Here is a 15,843-nt window from a genome sequence, read left to right on the forward strand (position 1 = left end):
AAAGTAAGACATGTGATCATGCTTCTCAGTTGTTGTTTTTATCTTAAAGACCCAGATTTTAAATTGTAGTTTTGTGTAATAGTGAAGAGAAATAAACAAAAATACCTTTAAATGTATTAATAATATACTATTAAATTATTTTCTTTTTTTTGTTTACTGTCAAATTAAGCCGTATGCAAAGTGGTTTGAGTGGTATTCTCTTTTACTTTGCATAGTTTTTAATCATAATTTTCAAGGATGAAGGTGTTAATAAACAAATAATTCGCCCTGAACAACCCAGGGATTCATTGTGGGGTCAGTTCAGAACCCCAGCTTTTTAGTGTATTTAAAAATAATGTCAAATGTTTTCTACTGGCTTGCAGTGAGAAAGCTAAAACCTGTTACAGCCACAAAAAGTGTCTGAATCAGTGTTGAATGAGCATTTGTGTGGTCACATCTAGCTCAGAGACAGATGTTCATCTCTTAATCAAAGATAACGCACTGCATCATTATCGTGGCAGCCCCTGCAGGCTGTTTCTCTGTTTCCATGACAGCGGCATCAATAGGAAGCAGTATTTTTTTCTACCAGTAGGGGGTGTTTGTTAAAAGGGTTAAGGGCACTGTGATTTACTCAAATTCCCTTCAGAATACTTTAGAATGGCTTTTTTATGACTTCAGACGAGCCACTTGAGAACTTGGTGGTGATTCAGGCAGTGTGGAAAATGAAATGTGTGGAAATGGACTTTCATCTCATCTCTCCACAGGCTGGAAGAACGAAGCAGTACTCTCATGCTACAGTGACATCATTTCAAGATAGCAGCTCCTCTGGTCTTAAGACGCATGTCAAATCAGTGTCAACAGGCTGTACACACAAACTTCAGGACTACATGGCAGATGACAAAATGTTCTCCTCATCTGTCATTTGCTTAACGGTTGATTCCCACTTGTCTTTCAGTCCAACATGCTCAGAAATGAAAAAAAAAAAAAAAAAAAAAAAAAAAAAAAACCCCGTGACCTGGTACTTTTTTCTGTCAGATACTTCCTCCTATTCCAGTCAAAAAAAAAAAAAAAAAGTATTCAGGAAACCAGGAAACCGTTTTTTTAAAAAAAAAAATATATTATTATTTGTTTTATGTTCAAACATGAACTGGCATTTTTCTGTTACATACTTCCTTTACAAAATAGTGGAGTATTCAGGAAATATGTTTGGGGGAAAACGAAATTAAATGTTTAAACATGAACTTGCATTTATCTGTCACATACTTCCTCCTAGTCCAGTTAATAAAATAAAATAAAATAAAATAAAATAAAATAAAATAAAATAAAATAAAATAAAATAATGGAGTATTCAAGAAATATGTTTGGGGGTAAACGAAATTTAATGTTTAAACATGAACTGGCATTTTTCTGTCAGATACTTCCTCCTAGTCCAGTTAATAAAATAAAATAAAATAAAATAAAATAAAATAAAATAAAATAAAATAAAATAAAATAAAATAGTGGAGTATTCAATAAATATGTTTGGGGGAAAATGAAATTTAATGTTTAAACATGAACTGGCATTTTTCTGTCAGATACTTCATCCTAGTCCAGTTAATAAAATAAAATAAAATAGTGGAGTATTCAAGAAATATGTTTAGGGGGAAAACGAAATTTAATGTTTAAACATGAACTGGCATTTTTCTGTCACATACTTCCTCCTAGTCAAATAAAATAAAATTAAATTAAATTAAATGTTCCTGTTGAATACATCCTCCTATTTCAGATTATTATGCAGATAAAAATAATAATAATAAAAAAAATAACAATTAAAATAAAATAAATCTTTCACATACCCAAAAAGGACACACATCTTTACTGAATGCATATAAATTATACATGCTGTCAGCCTTTGTCTATAGTAAAGGTGTTCAACACAGTGTTCAACAATATCATATAAAATATCATATAAAATGCAAGGTCACTAGGTATAAATGCTAAAGCTATAGTGGCATACAAGCTGTGCTATCGATTCACTTGATTTGCAGAATCTTTGCCAGACATCCACTTCTGGTAGGTCTCTTACTTAGAGAGCATGTAATCATTACACTGATGATGCTCCCATGGGTGACTCTGAGCTGAGGTAAGACTCTGTTTCTCTGGGAGCTGCTGCAGAGGATCTGCCCGCTCGCCTCCTGAATCCCGGAGGAGACATTGCGGTAATAATAGGGCATCAGTCCTCAACCAGGAGGGCTTATTACAACCGAATCCAGTCTGCTAAACCACAGGAGGGGATCAACACGGCACATTAGTGGCATGCTACTAGTCTCTGCCTCTGTCTGTCTCATATTTCCCCTCTCTCTATATTACAGGATGCAACAGGGCACCACTCTACATCAGCAGCATTTATTTCAGAGGGTCTGGGGAGAAATGTATTGGCGATTTAGTGAGACAAGGACAAAGGACAATAGCTGCAACCAAACAGGGCTTAAGTGGGATTTGCACAGGCAGAAACCGTTCCCCCAATTATTTTCCAGAGTGGCAGAATCCCTGTATCTCACACAAATAATTGTGCCCCATTACGGGGAAATCACACATTTATATATAACACTTCATTGTAAAATCCAAATAATGACAGTAGGAGGTGTTGCTATGCAATTATTAACGTCTTCTGACTGTTCTAGCTCTAGATATTTAGCATTTCTAAATGGTCACTAGGGTGTTATGGGTGGTTACTGCCCACCTTAATAATATCTGAATATAAATGATTCACAAATACTTCTTGAATAATTGAGTATATTATTATATTTTTATATCATTGCTAACATTAGTGTTATATTAATATAATATACTGATTTTCATATAATATACTTTGTAATACTTATATAGTACTTCAATACATTTCTATATTTTATTTTATATAACTTTTAAGTTGGTCATAAAGCAGCTGTTACACTTTGCGAAATGGTATAATGAAATTAATGAATAATGAATGAACAAATCTATACAATACAAATGACATGGCAGGTTAAACAACATACATATATATATATGTATATATATATATATATATATATATATATATATATATATATATATATATATATATATATATATATATATATATAAATGAAAAGGGGGCAGTAATAAGCATATCCAAAATAATTTTTCATTATAAAATTATAAAATTATAAAATTATAAAAACATACTTACTATGTTGTTTATTTATTTATTTATTTTTGTTTTAGAAATATTGTTTGAAAGAATGTTTTTTACTCCAAAAATATTGTTAATTCTCACCTTGTGCTCATAGTTTTAATTATAATACAACACATTTGGTCAGTTGCATAGATGCAAAAGTTCAAATCGGATCGGAATATTTAGCATATGCATATGATCTGAACTCTGAACATGCAGCTCCTATATACACTCCATTGGAAATGAATGACTTCTGTTTTGTCATTTTTTTATTTGATAGAGATGGTGAAAAGTTGGCTTACGCATGATGAATTGTAATAGTCATGCAAGCACCTAATATTATTTACTGTTGCATTGTCTTTAGTCACTCTATGTTGGAGTTTATGTGCTCAGTTAATGAGTAACATGCTGCAACACAAGCTATAAAATGTATACAGAGCTGCCCACGTCCAGCACTAATTAAATGCAGACCACTTCAAATAAGAAAGGTCTTTGGCAATATCGGGTTGTTTTGGTTTTTGTGTAAGCACTTATGTTCGAGATCTCTATCTGTAACCACTTACGCGGTTTTAAAAAGGTGTGATTGCGAAACGCAAGGAAAGAACAGCTCCAATGAAAATGAACTGCAACAAACAAAACTGATTAAGGATGTCATGGAATGCAGTTCCAGAAAACTTTAAATAAACTTTGAAAAAATGGTGGCGGAATGACCCCATCTAAACCCCAAATTCCCGATGCCCTGCTCATCGATTCTCATGTCTTGAAACATTAGCAATCCCCCCACAGACAATATGGTCTCTCTCTCAATGAGTCTGTGGTATTATTGTTTGAATTGACTGAGGTCAGTTCCCATAGGGCAATTCCATGACGACAGCTGCTGCTATTCGCTTCTTCCAAACTACACTGATGCATTCTGGGAAAAAGGCTTATCCTGTTCCCACTCATTGGGAAAGAGGGCTAAGAGTGTCAACAAGAGAAAGAGGTACTTATGAGGCCAGTAGTTATTGTCTATTGTGCTACAGTGGTACAGAATATCATAACTTGTACGTGCTTGTCTTGTTGACCCTCAAGTCTCCCATGTATTTCTCAGTCTGATCTACTATATTATGAGACACACTACAGATCATTGCTGTCATTATGCAATTACGTCTTTGTTTTTTTTCATTTTTTGGAGAAAGCCACTACTAAATGGACTGCCATATCCACAGCTCTTTGCTTTCTAATCCATTTAGAGAGAAATTAATTAGGAAGGCTTTTAGGGAGCCCTTCTATGTTCAATTTTCAGAGCAGAAATCCCCAAGGCTGCTCGAACAGTACATTCCCAAAGTTAATTAGAGACACAGAGCATCCCGTCGAAAACAGCGGCTGTGTGCGGCAGTCTGGCCGTCAGTGTGAAAGATCAAAGCTCTGTTTTGTTTAGGCCTCAGCAGACGGCTCATTTCAGTAAATAGTGTATCTGATGATTTGAGCTTTCAGAAAAAACTTGAATGCCTATTACAATCCTACACAAATCTTTTTTCAGCCACACTGTACTGCTATTAGTAATGTCTTGCTATTTAACAGCAAACATTGAAAAGCTATTTACCAAAACCCAAACTTTAAACCTAGTGTTTATACGAGTTTGCATTATTTCTCACCTTGTCTAGCGCCAGGTAAATAAAGTATGCGCTGAAGGAGAAATTTTGTCATCTCCAGGTGTCAGGAGAATGACAAGCCCCCTGTTGCGTTAATGAAAAAGGGCTGACTGTTGGAGCTGCTTTTGATTTTGGGAAAAACAATCTGGGAAAAAAATGTTCTCTTCAATTGCTTCGTTGTAAACAGTGCTTAAGAATTATGATGACAAGTTTTTAGGAACATTTACAGGAACATCGAGATCTGTTTGTTCTTGGAAGCCCATGAACGTGCTATAAATTTTAAATTCTGTGCTTTATGGTGACGGGAGAAAAAGGACAGTTCTTCATGGGTCAAGGTGAACAAATGAGCTATGGAGGCTGGAGCCATATTCCCAACCGTAATCATAATCATCATAACTTAATGGTTTTTCTTGTTGGAGCAAATCTGATGGAACGTACAGTACTTTCTCAGATCAGCTTTGTGAATTTAGCTCCTGTCTTTAATTGAAGGTTTCAGCTCTCATGTTAATGACAAAAACCACAAAGGTCAATATACAAAGCAAATAAAAAGGCATGTTGAACCGTTAGGGTTTGCGAAGTGCATCTAAAACAGAAATATCTCAATATCATCTAACAGCCTACAGAACCCTAGTGGGGACATTCCTGCAACACTCCTTCAAAATCCTTTTCTTCCCTTTTTACTGGGATTTGTTAGACTCCAATCAGAATTAATTGAGACTTAATAGCTTAATACTTTGTTTGATACTTTAACATTTGGACAGTTAACTAATCTTACCCAGTGTAGCTATGGTGCTGGTTATCTCTCAGCAAGCAATTCTAACCATATTTTATGAGAAGTGTGCATTGCACTGTATCTGCATGACATTAGTTATACTGTACTTACATTAGTATAGTAAACTGTAACATTTAAATATTTGACATGCAATATTGGAAATGGAGTTCAAAGCACATCACATCATCAGCAAATAGTATTGTCCCTAAAACATATGAGTCCATTTAAAGTGTTGGTATACAAGCTAAAATCTTTTCTAACCACCCTGAAATGAAAATTGTTGCCCGGAGGCTGACAGAACTGTGTGTGGAACATGTCTGTTTTTGCACTGTTTTTATGACGATGCAAACCACATTAATCTGGCGAAAACAAATGCATGTTCATCTCAGCTGTGTGGACATTCTCTTCACTCACACGCCCTCCATTAAAGCACTGCTGAAATTGCCAGAAAAAGCTATGATTGCTGATGCTGTGAAGGGTATTGGGAGCCATTTACACAAATAAATACTGATCCACCAACTAGCTGATCTGTGAAAAAAAAAATTGTTTTGGAAATCATGTATATTCTTCCATTGAAAAGTTTGAAGTCAGTAAGATTTATATTATTTCAGCAAGGGTGCATTAAATTGATCATAAATTGCATTTATAATGTCACAAATTTAATATATATATATATATATATATATATATATATATATATATATATATATATATATATATATATATATATATATATATATATATATATTAACATGGAAGACTGGAGAAAAAAATGGCTGCTGAAAATTCAGCTTTGCTAATGTACATATAAAATGTAATACATTTACATTTTTTAAAATATATTAAAATATAAAACAGCTCTTTCATTTGCAATACTATTTTTACAATATTACTGTTTTTACTGTTACTGTTTTGATCAAATAAATGCAGTAAGTATAAGAGACTTCTTTTAAAAACATGTAAAATTACTGACCCCAAACTTCTGAATACAGTCTGTGTTCAAAAACATTTATGGCACAATGTTTGATATAATATTCTAAAAACCCATATTTCAGATTTATAAAATTGCATTTGATGTTGTTCTCTAATGCTCCCTTCCTTCCATAGGAAGTGGTCAGCGAAGTGCTCCCGGGAAAATGTAGGCTCTTTTAAAGTGGGCTCTTAGTGTCTTTCCCCTTTAAGGACAGAGCGCTTTCCCAAAAGGGAAATGTACGGCTCTTTCTCACACTGCTCTGTTCTCATTAAAGCCCCACGTTGATGAGGGATGACTGTTGAGCTTTTACAGAGGAGAAAGGAATGACGCAACACTCAGTTTACACTTCAGAAACATTCTGTTCATGTGCAGCCCGGTCTCCCTGCTCCAGACTTAGAAAACTCAGCATGAAATATTGAAAAACAGATGATATAATAAGAGAGCAGTTTGAAGTCACAGAGAGGACAAGAGAGGAGGAGACAGAAAACATTAAGACATCAAGTATAATCTGTTGAGACGTTCAGGAGAGGGGTTTAGTGTTTGTCTAGTGAGCTGGCATGACATCTCTTGTTAGCATGGGATGTACAGAAGTGGCAGTTTGCTGGAATTGTGGGTAGGTCAAACATAAATGCTCCCGATTCAAAAAAACGGGGGGGCCTCTAAACGAAAGATAATTAATGTTTTGAAAGTTTTGAACAAAACATGCATCTAATGAATTCACAAGGCAGAAAGTTTTCAAAAGCTGCAAATAAAAGTGTAATTAGGGTTTTCATGAGTTGTGTGGTAGCATTGGGAATAAAGGCTGATTAAACTTCCCTATGAAACAACAACACTTTTACACAGACCTGTAACTTGCAAAAAGTTACTACCTGTATGCTGTAAATACTGTATATATCAAACGGTACAGGATGTTCCTGTTTTAGGGATTGCTTTTGGGACACCATGGTAACGTGAAGGAGGTGCCAATAAACAAAAAAATAAATGCACGATGCAGTTACACTGAAAATGTAAAACTGGGGGTGTAGAAGCCTGTGTGCTTGTTTTTGCCTGGCGGGTTTGACAGGTTTGATTTATTGGTAAAGCTTAGCAGCATTTCACAATGTGGCTCTAATCTACTGACAATGATAAATGATAAAGATCATTTCAATCACAGTGGAAGTCCAATGAAAATGAGTGGCGTCTATTTCGCAGCTCACGCAGCAGTCTGCCTTGACGAACTTTGCTTTTCTACTTAAAAATGACCGTAAAACTAATTTCTTTTCATTTTAATTCATTTGAATTCTACTTTAATTTTAATTGAAAATCAGCAACCTGGTTGCTGGAATAGCTCTAATGATTCTGTACGGACATTTATTTGAACGTATTTCCTTTGACTGCATTTTTTTTATTATTATTATTAAACCACACCAAACTGACATGTTAATTTGACAGCACTAAAAAAACAACCTTGATATGTTCAGATCAGTGTCATCTGGCACAGCGTGTATGGGTTTTAATGTGTTGGTTTTGTTGTAGGGTTAAAAAAACAACTCTAAGTAATCTAAACGAGAAACATTCCTTCAACTCATGTTACAATGTGCCACCAGAGAAGCTGCGTGATGCATGTGGCTGGATATGAATGGACTGTTTCCACTTGATGCACGTTTTGGAAGCCTTCCATGTGTAAACACGCAGTGCAGGTCTCTGCTGCTTTAGACATGCCTGATCACCTCCAGCCGTAAAGAATCAAACACAGCGCAAAGCTTGAGCACCATAGCACGTGCATGCTATATATTATACTGAGGATAAGTCGTTTCAGATTTAGGCTACGGTAATAAATCAAGAAGTATTACAGGTATATAAACCAAGGATTACAGTTTTTCTCAGTCACTTTGGTGCATTTTTCAAAACAGAAATGAAATTCTCAAAACTACTTGTTCAACCTCCACATCATCTTGTCACTTGTGCACATCATAAAACCAGTTTCTTATTCTTTTGAAAAAGTTGTGATTGCTTTTGTACATTCATTCAATTGATTACGCACATTTATCTGCAGTTTCCTACATTATTATTTGCTAATGTCATGTCGCTCAAAATGTATTATACAGTTTTCTGTGCAATAGTCTTACCCCTTAAAAAATCTAGCCTTTAGTTCATCGTATAAGTCGTTAAATGCAAAATGGTTCATCTAGTTGTCACAAACTGCCAAGCAAACTTTTTATTTTAATTTTTACACATTATTATTAGACTTTTTGTCAATTTGGCATGAATTGTGCAAGTGAATCTTGACTAATGAAGATAATTTAGATGATAAACCAATGATAAACGATTTCTCTGAAATAGCTCAAAGGTTCATCTCATGAATCTTCAGTTGGAAAGAATATACTGTATAGACAGAGGACAACACAAGAGTTACACATTCTGACAACTGACTTATTTTCATCTTTGTGCCCATATTTCCTTTTCTATATCACAAAAACATTGTAAAGGATTTATATATATTTATATATATATATTTTTTTTTTTGGTCAGACCTAGTAAAAGTGTAATTGTGAATTCTGTCCAGTCTCTTTCAATCAATATCCCACATACAGTAATGTGTAAATTTCTACTTTTGAAATGGATATATGGCATACATAAGCATAATGGCATACTGTTCAAGACAGTAGTAGTTTACATCAGAACATACATCAGTTATATTGACAACATGACTAAGCAATTTGACTGTCTTATCCGTAAACTAAGACACAAGGACTTTTCATTCTGATGGCACTAATATGTTCATTCCCACAGATATTTATTTTTGAGAGATGAACTAAGGATTTTGAGCAAGAGATTGGCTTTTGCAAGTAATCCATGGTGTTTTGCTATTTGTATGAGTTGTTTTGAGAAATGCACTTACTGTTTTGCAAATCTCAAGAATGATTTGAGAAATGTACCAAAGCGACTGAGAAAAACTGTAACACAATGGATTGCTGTTTGTAATCTTCCCTCATAAATAGCAGTGGCGGACCAGTCAACAACCAAGAGATTCCTTCTGTATCTTCTGGAAATGCATTTGACAGGAGAAAATGCCTGGATAAAGTACAGAGCAATGGTATAAACCGCTTATAGGTGTCTTTTTAAATAGCTTTATGATGCGCTTTAAGCACTGCAGCATAGTGTGTATCAAAGAGAGAAACAAAAGAAGAGAGGCTGAGCAGATGTAGTTTCTCTTCTTAAAAACCCTGAGCCTTCTTGATAGGCACATAATGAGAAGCAGGCCAGCGTTCACACCATAACACTGCGTGTATCCCCAACATTATCCATGCCAGATATGCTTTTTATTAGAATGGAGGCAAGGTGGAAACCAGGAAAGAGAGATGAATGTTTGTGCCACTGCAATGGAGTGACGTTCTGCAGATTGGAGTGTGTTTCACATTACAATACAGGTTTAGAGACTTCTGAGGCTTTTCACCAGTGGGTTGGATTCAGTGTAACCAGAACCAGTTTTCTGTATTTAACTCAACTAGTTCTGCACACACTGAACAGTTCATCAGCAGTAATTTAAATCATTTAAACAGTAAAGAATAATTTGTTTATAATATACATTACATATTTGCTAAGAATAAATGGCACTCTCTAATAGCTGTGCATATCAGCCAATGTCTATGAATACCTGTTAAACACAAATAAAAAATTTGTGCAAAGGTATTGAATTTAGCAGCTGGCTAAATTTGACCATGGTTAGTAAATAAGACGCATTGTTCAGTGAATTCAGCCCTGGACATTTACTGCTCATTCAGGTTTTCCTGCATGACATTTGCCAGTGACAGAGATACAGACACACCGGAACACACTCAAAGAGAATTAGCAGGATTCCTTGTGGTATTAGACAGGCAGATGAGAAACACAACAGCTGCATTCTTTCTTACAATACAGCATGATCCTGGGGACAACACAAGAACAAACAGCAAAGGGCAAGAGAAACAAAGCGCTACAAGAAAATGTTAGCCAGTGGAAAGAACTGAGGAATGACAAATGAGACAAGAAGAGAAACTAAGAGAAAAAGAGACGAGACAAAAAGTATACAGAAGAGACAAGACAAGATGGGAGTACAAAGAAGACACAAGAGGAGACAAAACAAGACAAGTGAAAAGTGACTAAGAAAGAAGAGACATAAAGAGAGGCAAAGAAAGAGATGAGACGAGAAGAGAAGATCATCCAAGAGACCAGACGAGACCATAAGAAAAAGAAGAGATGAAATGAGACAAGACAAAAAGAGAAGTAAAGAAAAGAGATGAGACAAGAACAGAAGACAATTAAAGAGATGAGACAATGAGAGATAAAATGTGACAAAAAAAAAAAGAGAAGGGAAGAGAAAGGGCGAGTCAAGATGAGAGGACGACAGAAAATGAGAAGGTCAGAAAAAACTAGAAAAGAAGAAAAGAGAATATGAGAAGAGACAATGAGACGATAAAACAAGACAACAAGAGAAAACAAGAAAAAATGAGAAAGAAGAGAAGAGAAGAGAATAGAAGAGAAGAGAAGAGAAGAGAAGAGAAGAGAAGAGAAGAGAAGAGAAGAGATCTATATAATGAATCTTTTGTATATTGGCAGAAGAACAAGACCTCCATGCAGGGAGACCCTCAAAAGAGGCAGTCAACATGTTCAGGCAGGTTTAGTAGGTTTAGTAAAACCCCCATCTCATCCTGAGTTAGTTTAAATGAAGGTGAGAAGGAAATGTGGAAAGGATGCGCAGGTGGATGTGAACATAGGTTGACTTAAACTCTTTGTCCAACATGATGAAGACACACAGGAGAAACACAGCAAGCCCAAGAGTTATGTCTCATGACACTTCGAACTACGCAGTGTGCGATTGTATGTATTACATTAGAAACAATTATGTGTCGCACGCCACTGCATTAACAAAAACCATGCTTTTGTCCAAAAAGGCGTCAACATTGTCCTTCACAAAGGCCTTGTACCTTAGTGATGAAAACTATCATCTAACACAATCAATAGTACCATAGTAACTTAATAAACCATAGAGCACTGTGTTTACAGACTCATTGTACCTCTTCTCTTCCCAATGCACGAAGCCTGCAAAAACATGAATGGACGCACCCAAAAGCGCCTGCGATTCACGGGAAAGGAAGTGGTTTGTCTTTAACATGACAGATGTTATGCTACAGATGCAGCTAAGGGATCATTATGAGCAAGAGGGGCTGTATTATGCTGTTAAAGAACAGTGAGACCACTCAGTTTTAAATAGATGCTTTGTTGTTCTTCGATGACTGACATGGACATGCATGTGTATTTTGCACATTATGTTCGCAGAGGCACTGTGGTTTTGTAAACGCGATAATCCACCTCCATACAAACACGCCAGAGGCCAGCACGAACCAATCAGCCCTTGATATCTGCTTTCTGTTTATCAACACTTCAGCAAGCGCTACTGTCTGTGGAAGATGAGAGGGGTCTTCAGCCCATAGCTCCCTCAGAGCTCTTAAGTCGACTCCACATCAGCTTTTATTTATAGTCTCGTACCGGTCGGCTCTTTTACACACTTTCGGTAAATGGGCAGAGTGAGTTGTGCATGTGTCTGTATGTGCACTTACTGTAAGAGAAACTGAGGCGAGGGGTGACGTCGTCTTCTGCTGCTTGACCCCATCCAACCAGGAGAACATGGAGGAGATATAGGAAAGAGACACGTGTCATGTTCTGTGTCCACATTTTGCTGCCTGTGTCTCAGTGTGTTTTATCGCTGGATTTTCTGGTGCTCATGAAGATCTTTTCCCTCGCTCGTTTATTTCTCTTCTTCTCCTCAAACTCCTGAAAAGGAGAGCCGTGTACTGATGTGAGAACCGGTGGTCACCTTTGTCTCCATGTGCTTGTGTTATTTTCCACACAGGTTTTTTTAGCAATCTGTAACAAACAAGTCACAAGAGTAGTCACATTAAAATGAGATAAAACATTTAATTACCATTTGAGCAAAAGAGTTTATACTTTTTTGTATAAGTAGATTGATATACCTGCTTAGTTAGGACCGACTCTGCTTAAGCCAGCCTTAGCTGGTTTTAGCTAAGTTTAAGATAGCCAAAGCTGGATTAGCTGGGACGCTGAAAGGCGAAAAGTTGCCCAAACTCCTTTAAAACTAACAAAAAGCTTAGACTTAGATAAGACCATGTGTATACAATTCATTTCACAAGCATTTATATATTTCTAAATGAAGTAAACATCCTTTTCACGGTACGTTAAACCCAGAATACAGTATGAACGAGATGCATTAGGTCATGCTTAATAGCACCAGGAGATGTGGGAGTGCAAACCAGCCGTCTCCTACCTGTATAGTCAACTCTACGTGTGGTTTTATATCGCTGAAAAATCATCAGCAAGGATTTAAATTGTGCCAAGAATTGCTGCATGAATGAGAATATGTTGCCTTAAGGGACATAAATTTACATATTTACTGACTGCTCAGCAGGGGTCTATGTACGTGTTCTATCAGCGCTAACTGCTAAGGTGAGCATGTTTGGGGCTAAGTTTGCAGAAAAGTGCCCTTTTACTTTTTAAAAGACCTCCACTGCTGGTCTCCAAAGTAAAAAGCCATTCCTTGATCAATGAATATCACAAGAAAGACCATTCTTGTGCACTTGCATTTGTTGGTTAACACCAAAAACCAGAATGAACCATCATGAACATACCTACTGACGTAAGCCGGTTTTCTCAGTAGGGTGTAAGAATGATAAGGCAATAAATGAGTACTTCCTGGAAGTGGTGGTCTCACTAATGAGACAATGGAAAGTGCTTCATTCTCTGTTTACATGTTAGCTTACAAAGTTCAAGGAACAGATGACCCCACTTTACCATAATCACCCACACTGACCATCATTCATCTGTTCCGTTCCATAAAGCACTGTTTTAAGAATGGATATTCATGTAATGCCATAAAATGTATAATTTCCAGCCTCCTGCTAAGATAACCTCATTGGCTTCCATTAAGATAAGCAAGGTAAAGTCATACGTGGAGTTTGGCTGCTAGGCAAATGAAATGGACTGTAAATAAGCTGAATAGCTTTGCACTTGATATGTGATCTACTGCACAGAACCCAACCCTGTCATCAGTCCAATATGTCAGCGGGCTAACACTTAAGTGGTTTCCATTACTCTGCCTGTATAGAAGAGCATTTTAAGCACAACCACAAAGCTAATCCAATTGCAATTCCCATTTAGGTTTAAGATTTAATACCAACGTCAAATGTGTATATTTTATTTTTATGAACTGCCAACAGTAAAGGGCTAACAAATAGGGTGTGGTAACATCAGGGTAAGAGGAAGAAGAAGGAAAAAATCAGTCTGGCTTTTGCTAGACATCTGAATGTAACATATGTCTAAAACATACATGCCACAAGTATATAAAATTTACAGAGGTGTAATTACTAAGTTTTAATTGGGTGTAACCTCAAAGTTTGAGTGTATGTGGATGGCTGTACATCTTCTGCAGATCTTCATATCTATTTGTGCTTTACCTCAAAAAGCTTCAAAATTGTACCAGCACTGTAATTTGTCATCAAGCTCTAAGAGTGATACTGCAGGCCAATTTACTGTACAATTGTCAAAACAGTAAGGATGCTTTGCTCTAATCTAGACAACATGAGAGCAGAAGCAAGGATTCTTTTCCATCTGGAGCACGACAGACCTTGGACTCCCACTGGGAAGATTCAGGGCCCAAATGGGAAAACTGCTGCTTGTTTAAACAGCATCTCAAAACTGTATTGGCACAGCATGTGGAGATAAACTGATTACAAGGGACTGTGGTTTAGATTTCCAAAAAGTATCTTCTGAAGAACTGTTTAATCATTGATGGTTGCAATTTATCAACATCAGAAAAGGCCTAAAGGCACAAAACAGTTCATGTATAATAATGAAAGATTTATGTCACAGTTTAAGCAGTATCTACCTATAACTGTGAACAACATGTGGCACATATCAAACAAAGTAGCAAAAAGGATGCAGCAAGTTTAACCTGAACTACAGTAGATATCTTCACTTACAGAAAATATGGAACCTTGAAAGGAAATTCTATGTATATTTGGAATTTGCTAAACTGTTTCACCACTGACAGCTATGAAATGTGCACAAAATCTCCGCTCAGGCAAGAGATACTTTTACAAGGTCAAACTCCTCCTGCTACTGTCCATATGCTGGGGTGGAATGTGTCTTGCACTGGTCAAGGCTGTGGCTTTAGCCATACTGGTGTGGGAGGCTCGCTTACAAAGCCCCATTAGCCTTCCTAGCACAGGGAACGTTGGAGTGACATCCCAGTTGACCGATGGCGATGTGATCTCATTAATTTCAAGTTCTGACAGGAAGAGGATAAATGCTGCTGAGGAACGTGTGGAGGTGAAGTAGGGCGCTGAAGGTAGCTCAAATAGACAGAATAGTAGCATGACTTTAATACGATTTGTAACTTGAAAACAAATTCAGATACATTTGGAGGGTAATTCTTGGAAGAATCTGAGGACAAAGTGTCCTCTAAATAATCCCCCCCATGAGACAATATAAAACTAGTGTGCCAGTATTAATACTTATCTCCTGAAGGAAAGGGAAGAAAAAAAAGAAAAAAAATATTACGTAAATAATCTCTATTCAGTCAATGCCCAGTCAATAATTCTGTGTTTTTGCAGTTTGTGAGCCATATGTGAAGATGGCGGCAAATGGTCAAATGTCACTTCCTGTCTTAGCATAAAAATAGAAATAGTTTACTACAGAAACAGCTGTCCAGATTATCTGGCTTTTCAGATGAGATAAAAATATCCTGAAGCAAAGCCAGAGGATTAATGCTTTAGATAAGTGTGCAATAGTATCTTCCACTTCCAAGACGAAAAAAGTAAATAAAAAAATAACCTAAAAGCTCAACATCCTTAGACTCACAAAGTTGTTATTGTCATCTAAAACTATTCAAAATTTTTAACTACTTGACCAAATAAGCTTAAATAAATAAAAAAAGTTGAAAATTATGTAGATAAATATTAGAAAAAAATGACTAAAAACTAAAACTGAAATAAATCTCAATTAAAAAGCGATATAAAAAATAAACTAGTAAACATGACTAAAATTTAAACGGAAAAACTGAAAATCTAAAATGAAAAAACAATATTAATATTATGAATATAAACAGTCGTGGTCAGGATTATTGACACCCTTGGTAAATATGATCAAAGAAGCCTGTGAAAATAAATCTGCATTGTTAATCATTTTGATCTTTTATTTATTTTTTATTTGTTTAATCACAAATATCTAAAGTTTCATTCAACTAAAACAATTGAAAATGGGGGAAATCTCC

The 15,843-nt window shown here is 36.0% G+C and overlaps 1 protein-coding gene across 2 annotated transcripts in view; it reads right to left on the minus strand.

The window, feature by feature from the left end:
• The window catches only part of LOC113061620 (semaphorin-4B-like), a 61,297-nt gene that overhangs the window by 15,332 nt on the left and 30,122 nt on the right, over window positions 1–15,843 (minus strand). For both annotated transcript variants that reach the window (XM_026230901.1, XM_026230900.1), the window contains exon 2: window positions 12,116–12,422. In XM_026230901.1, coding sequence (XP_026086686.1) covers window positions 12,116–12,230 — 115 coding nt within the window. In that variant the 5' untranslated portion in view covers window positions 12,231–12,422. The remainder of the gene's footprint in view (window positions 1–12,115; window positions 12,423–15,843) is intronic.

Source organism: Carassius auratus, chromosome 43 (assembly GCF_003368295.1).
Source record: "Carassius auratus strain Wakin chromosome 43, ASM336829v1, whole genome shotgun sequence".
Classification (NCBI taxonomy): Eukaryota; Metazoa; Chordata; class Actinopteri; order Cypriniformes; family Cyprinidae; genus Carassius; species Carassius auratus.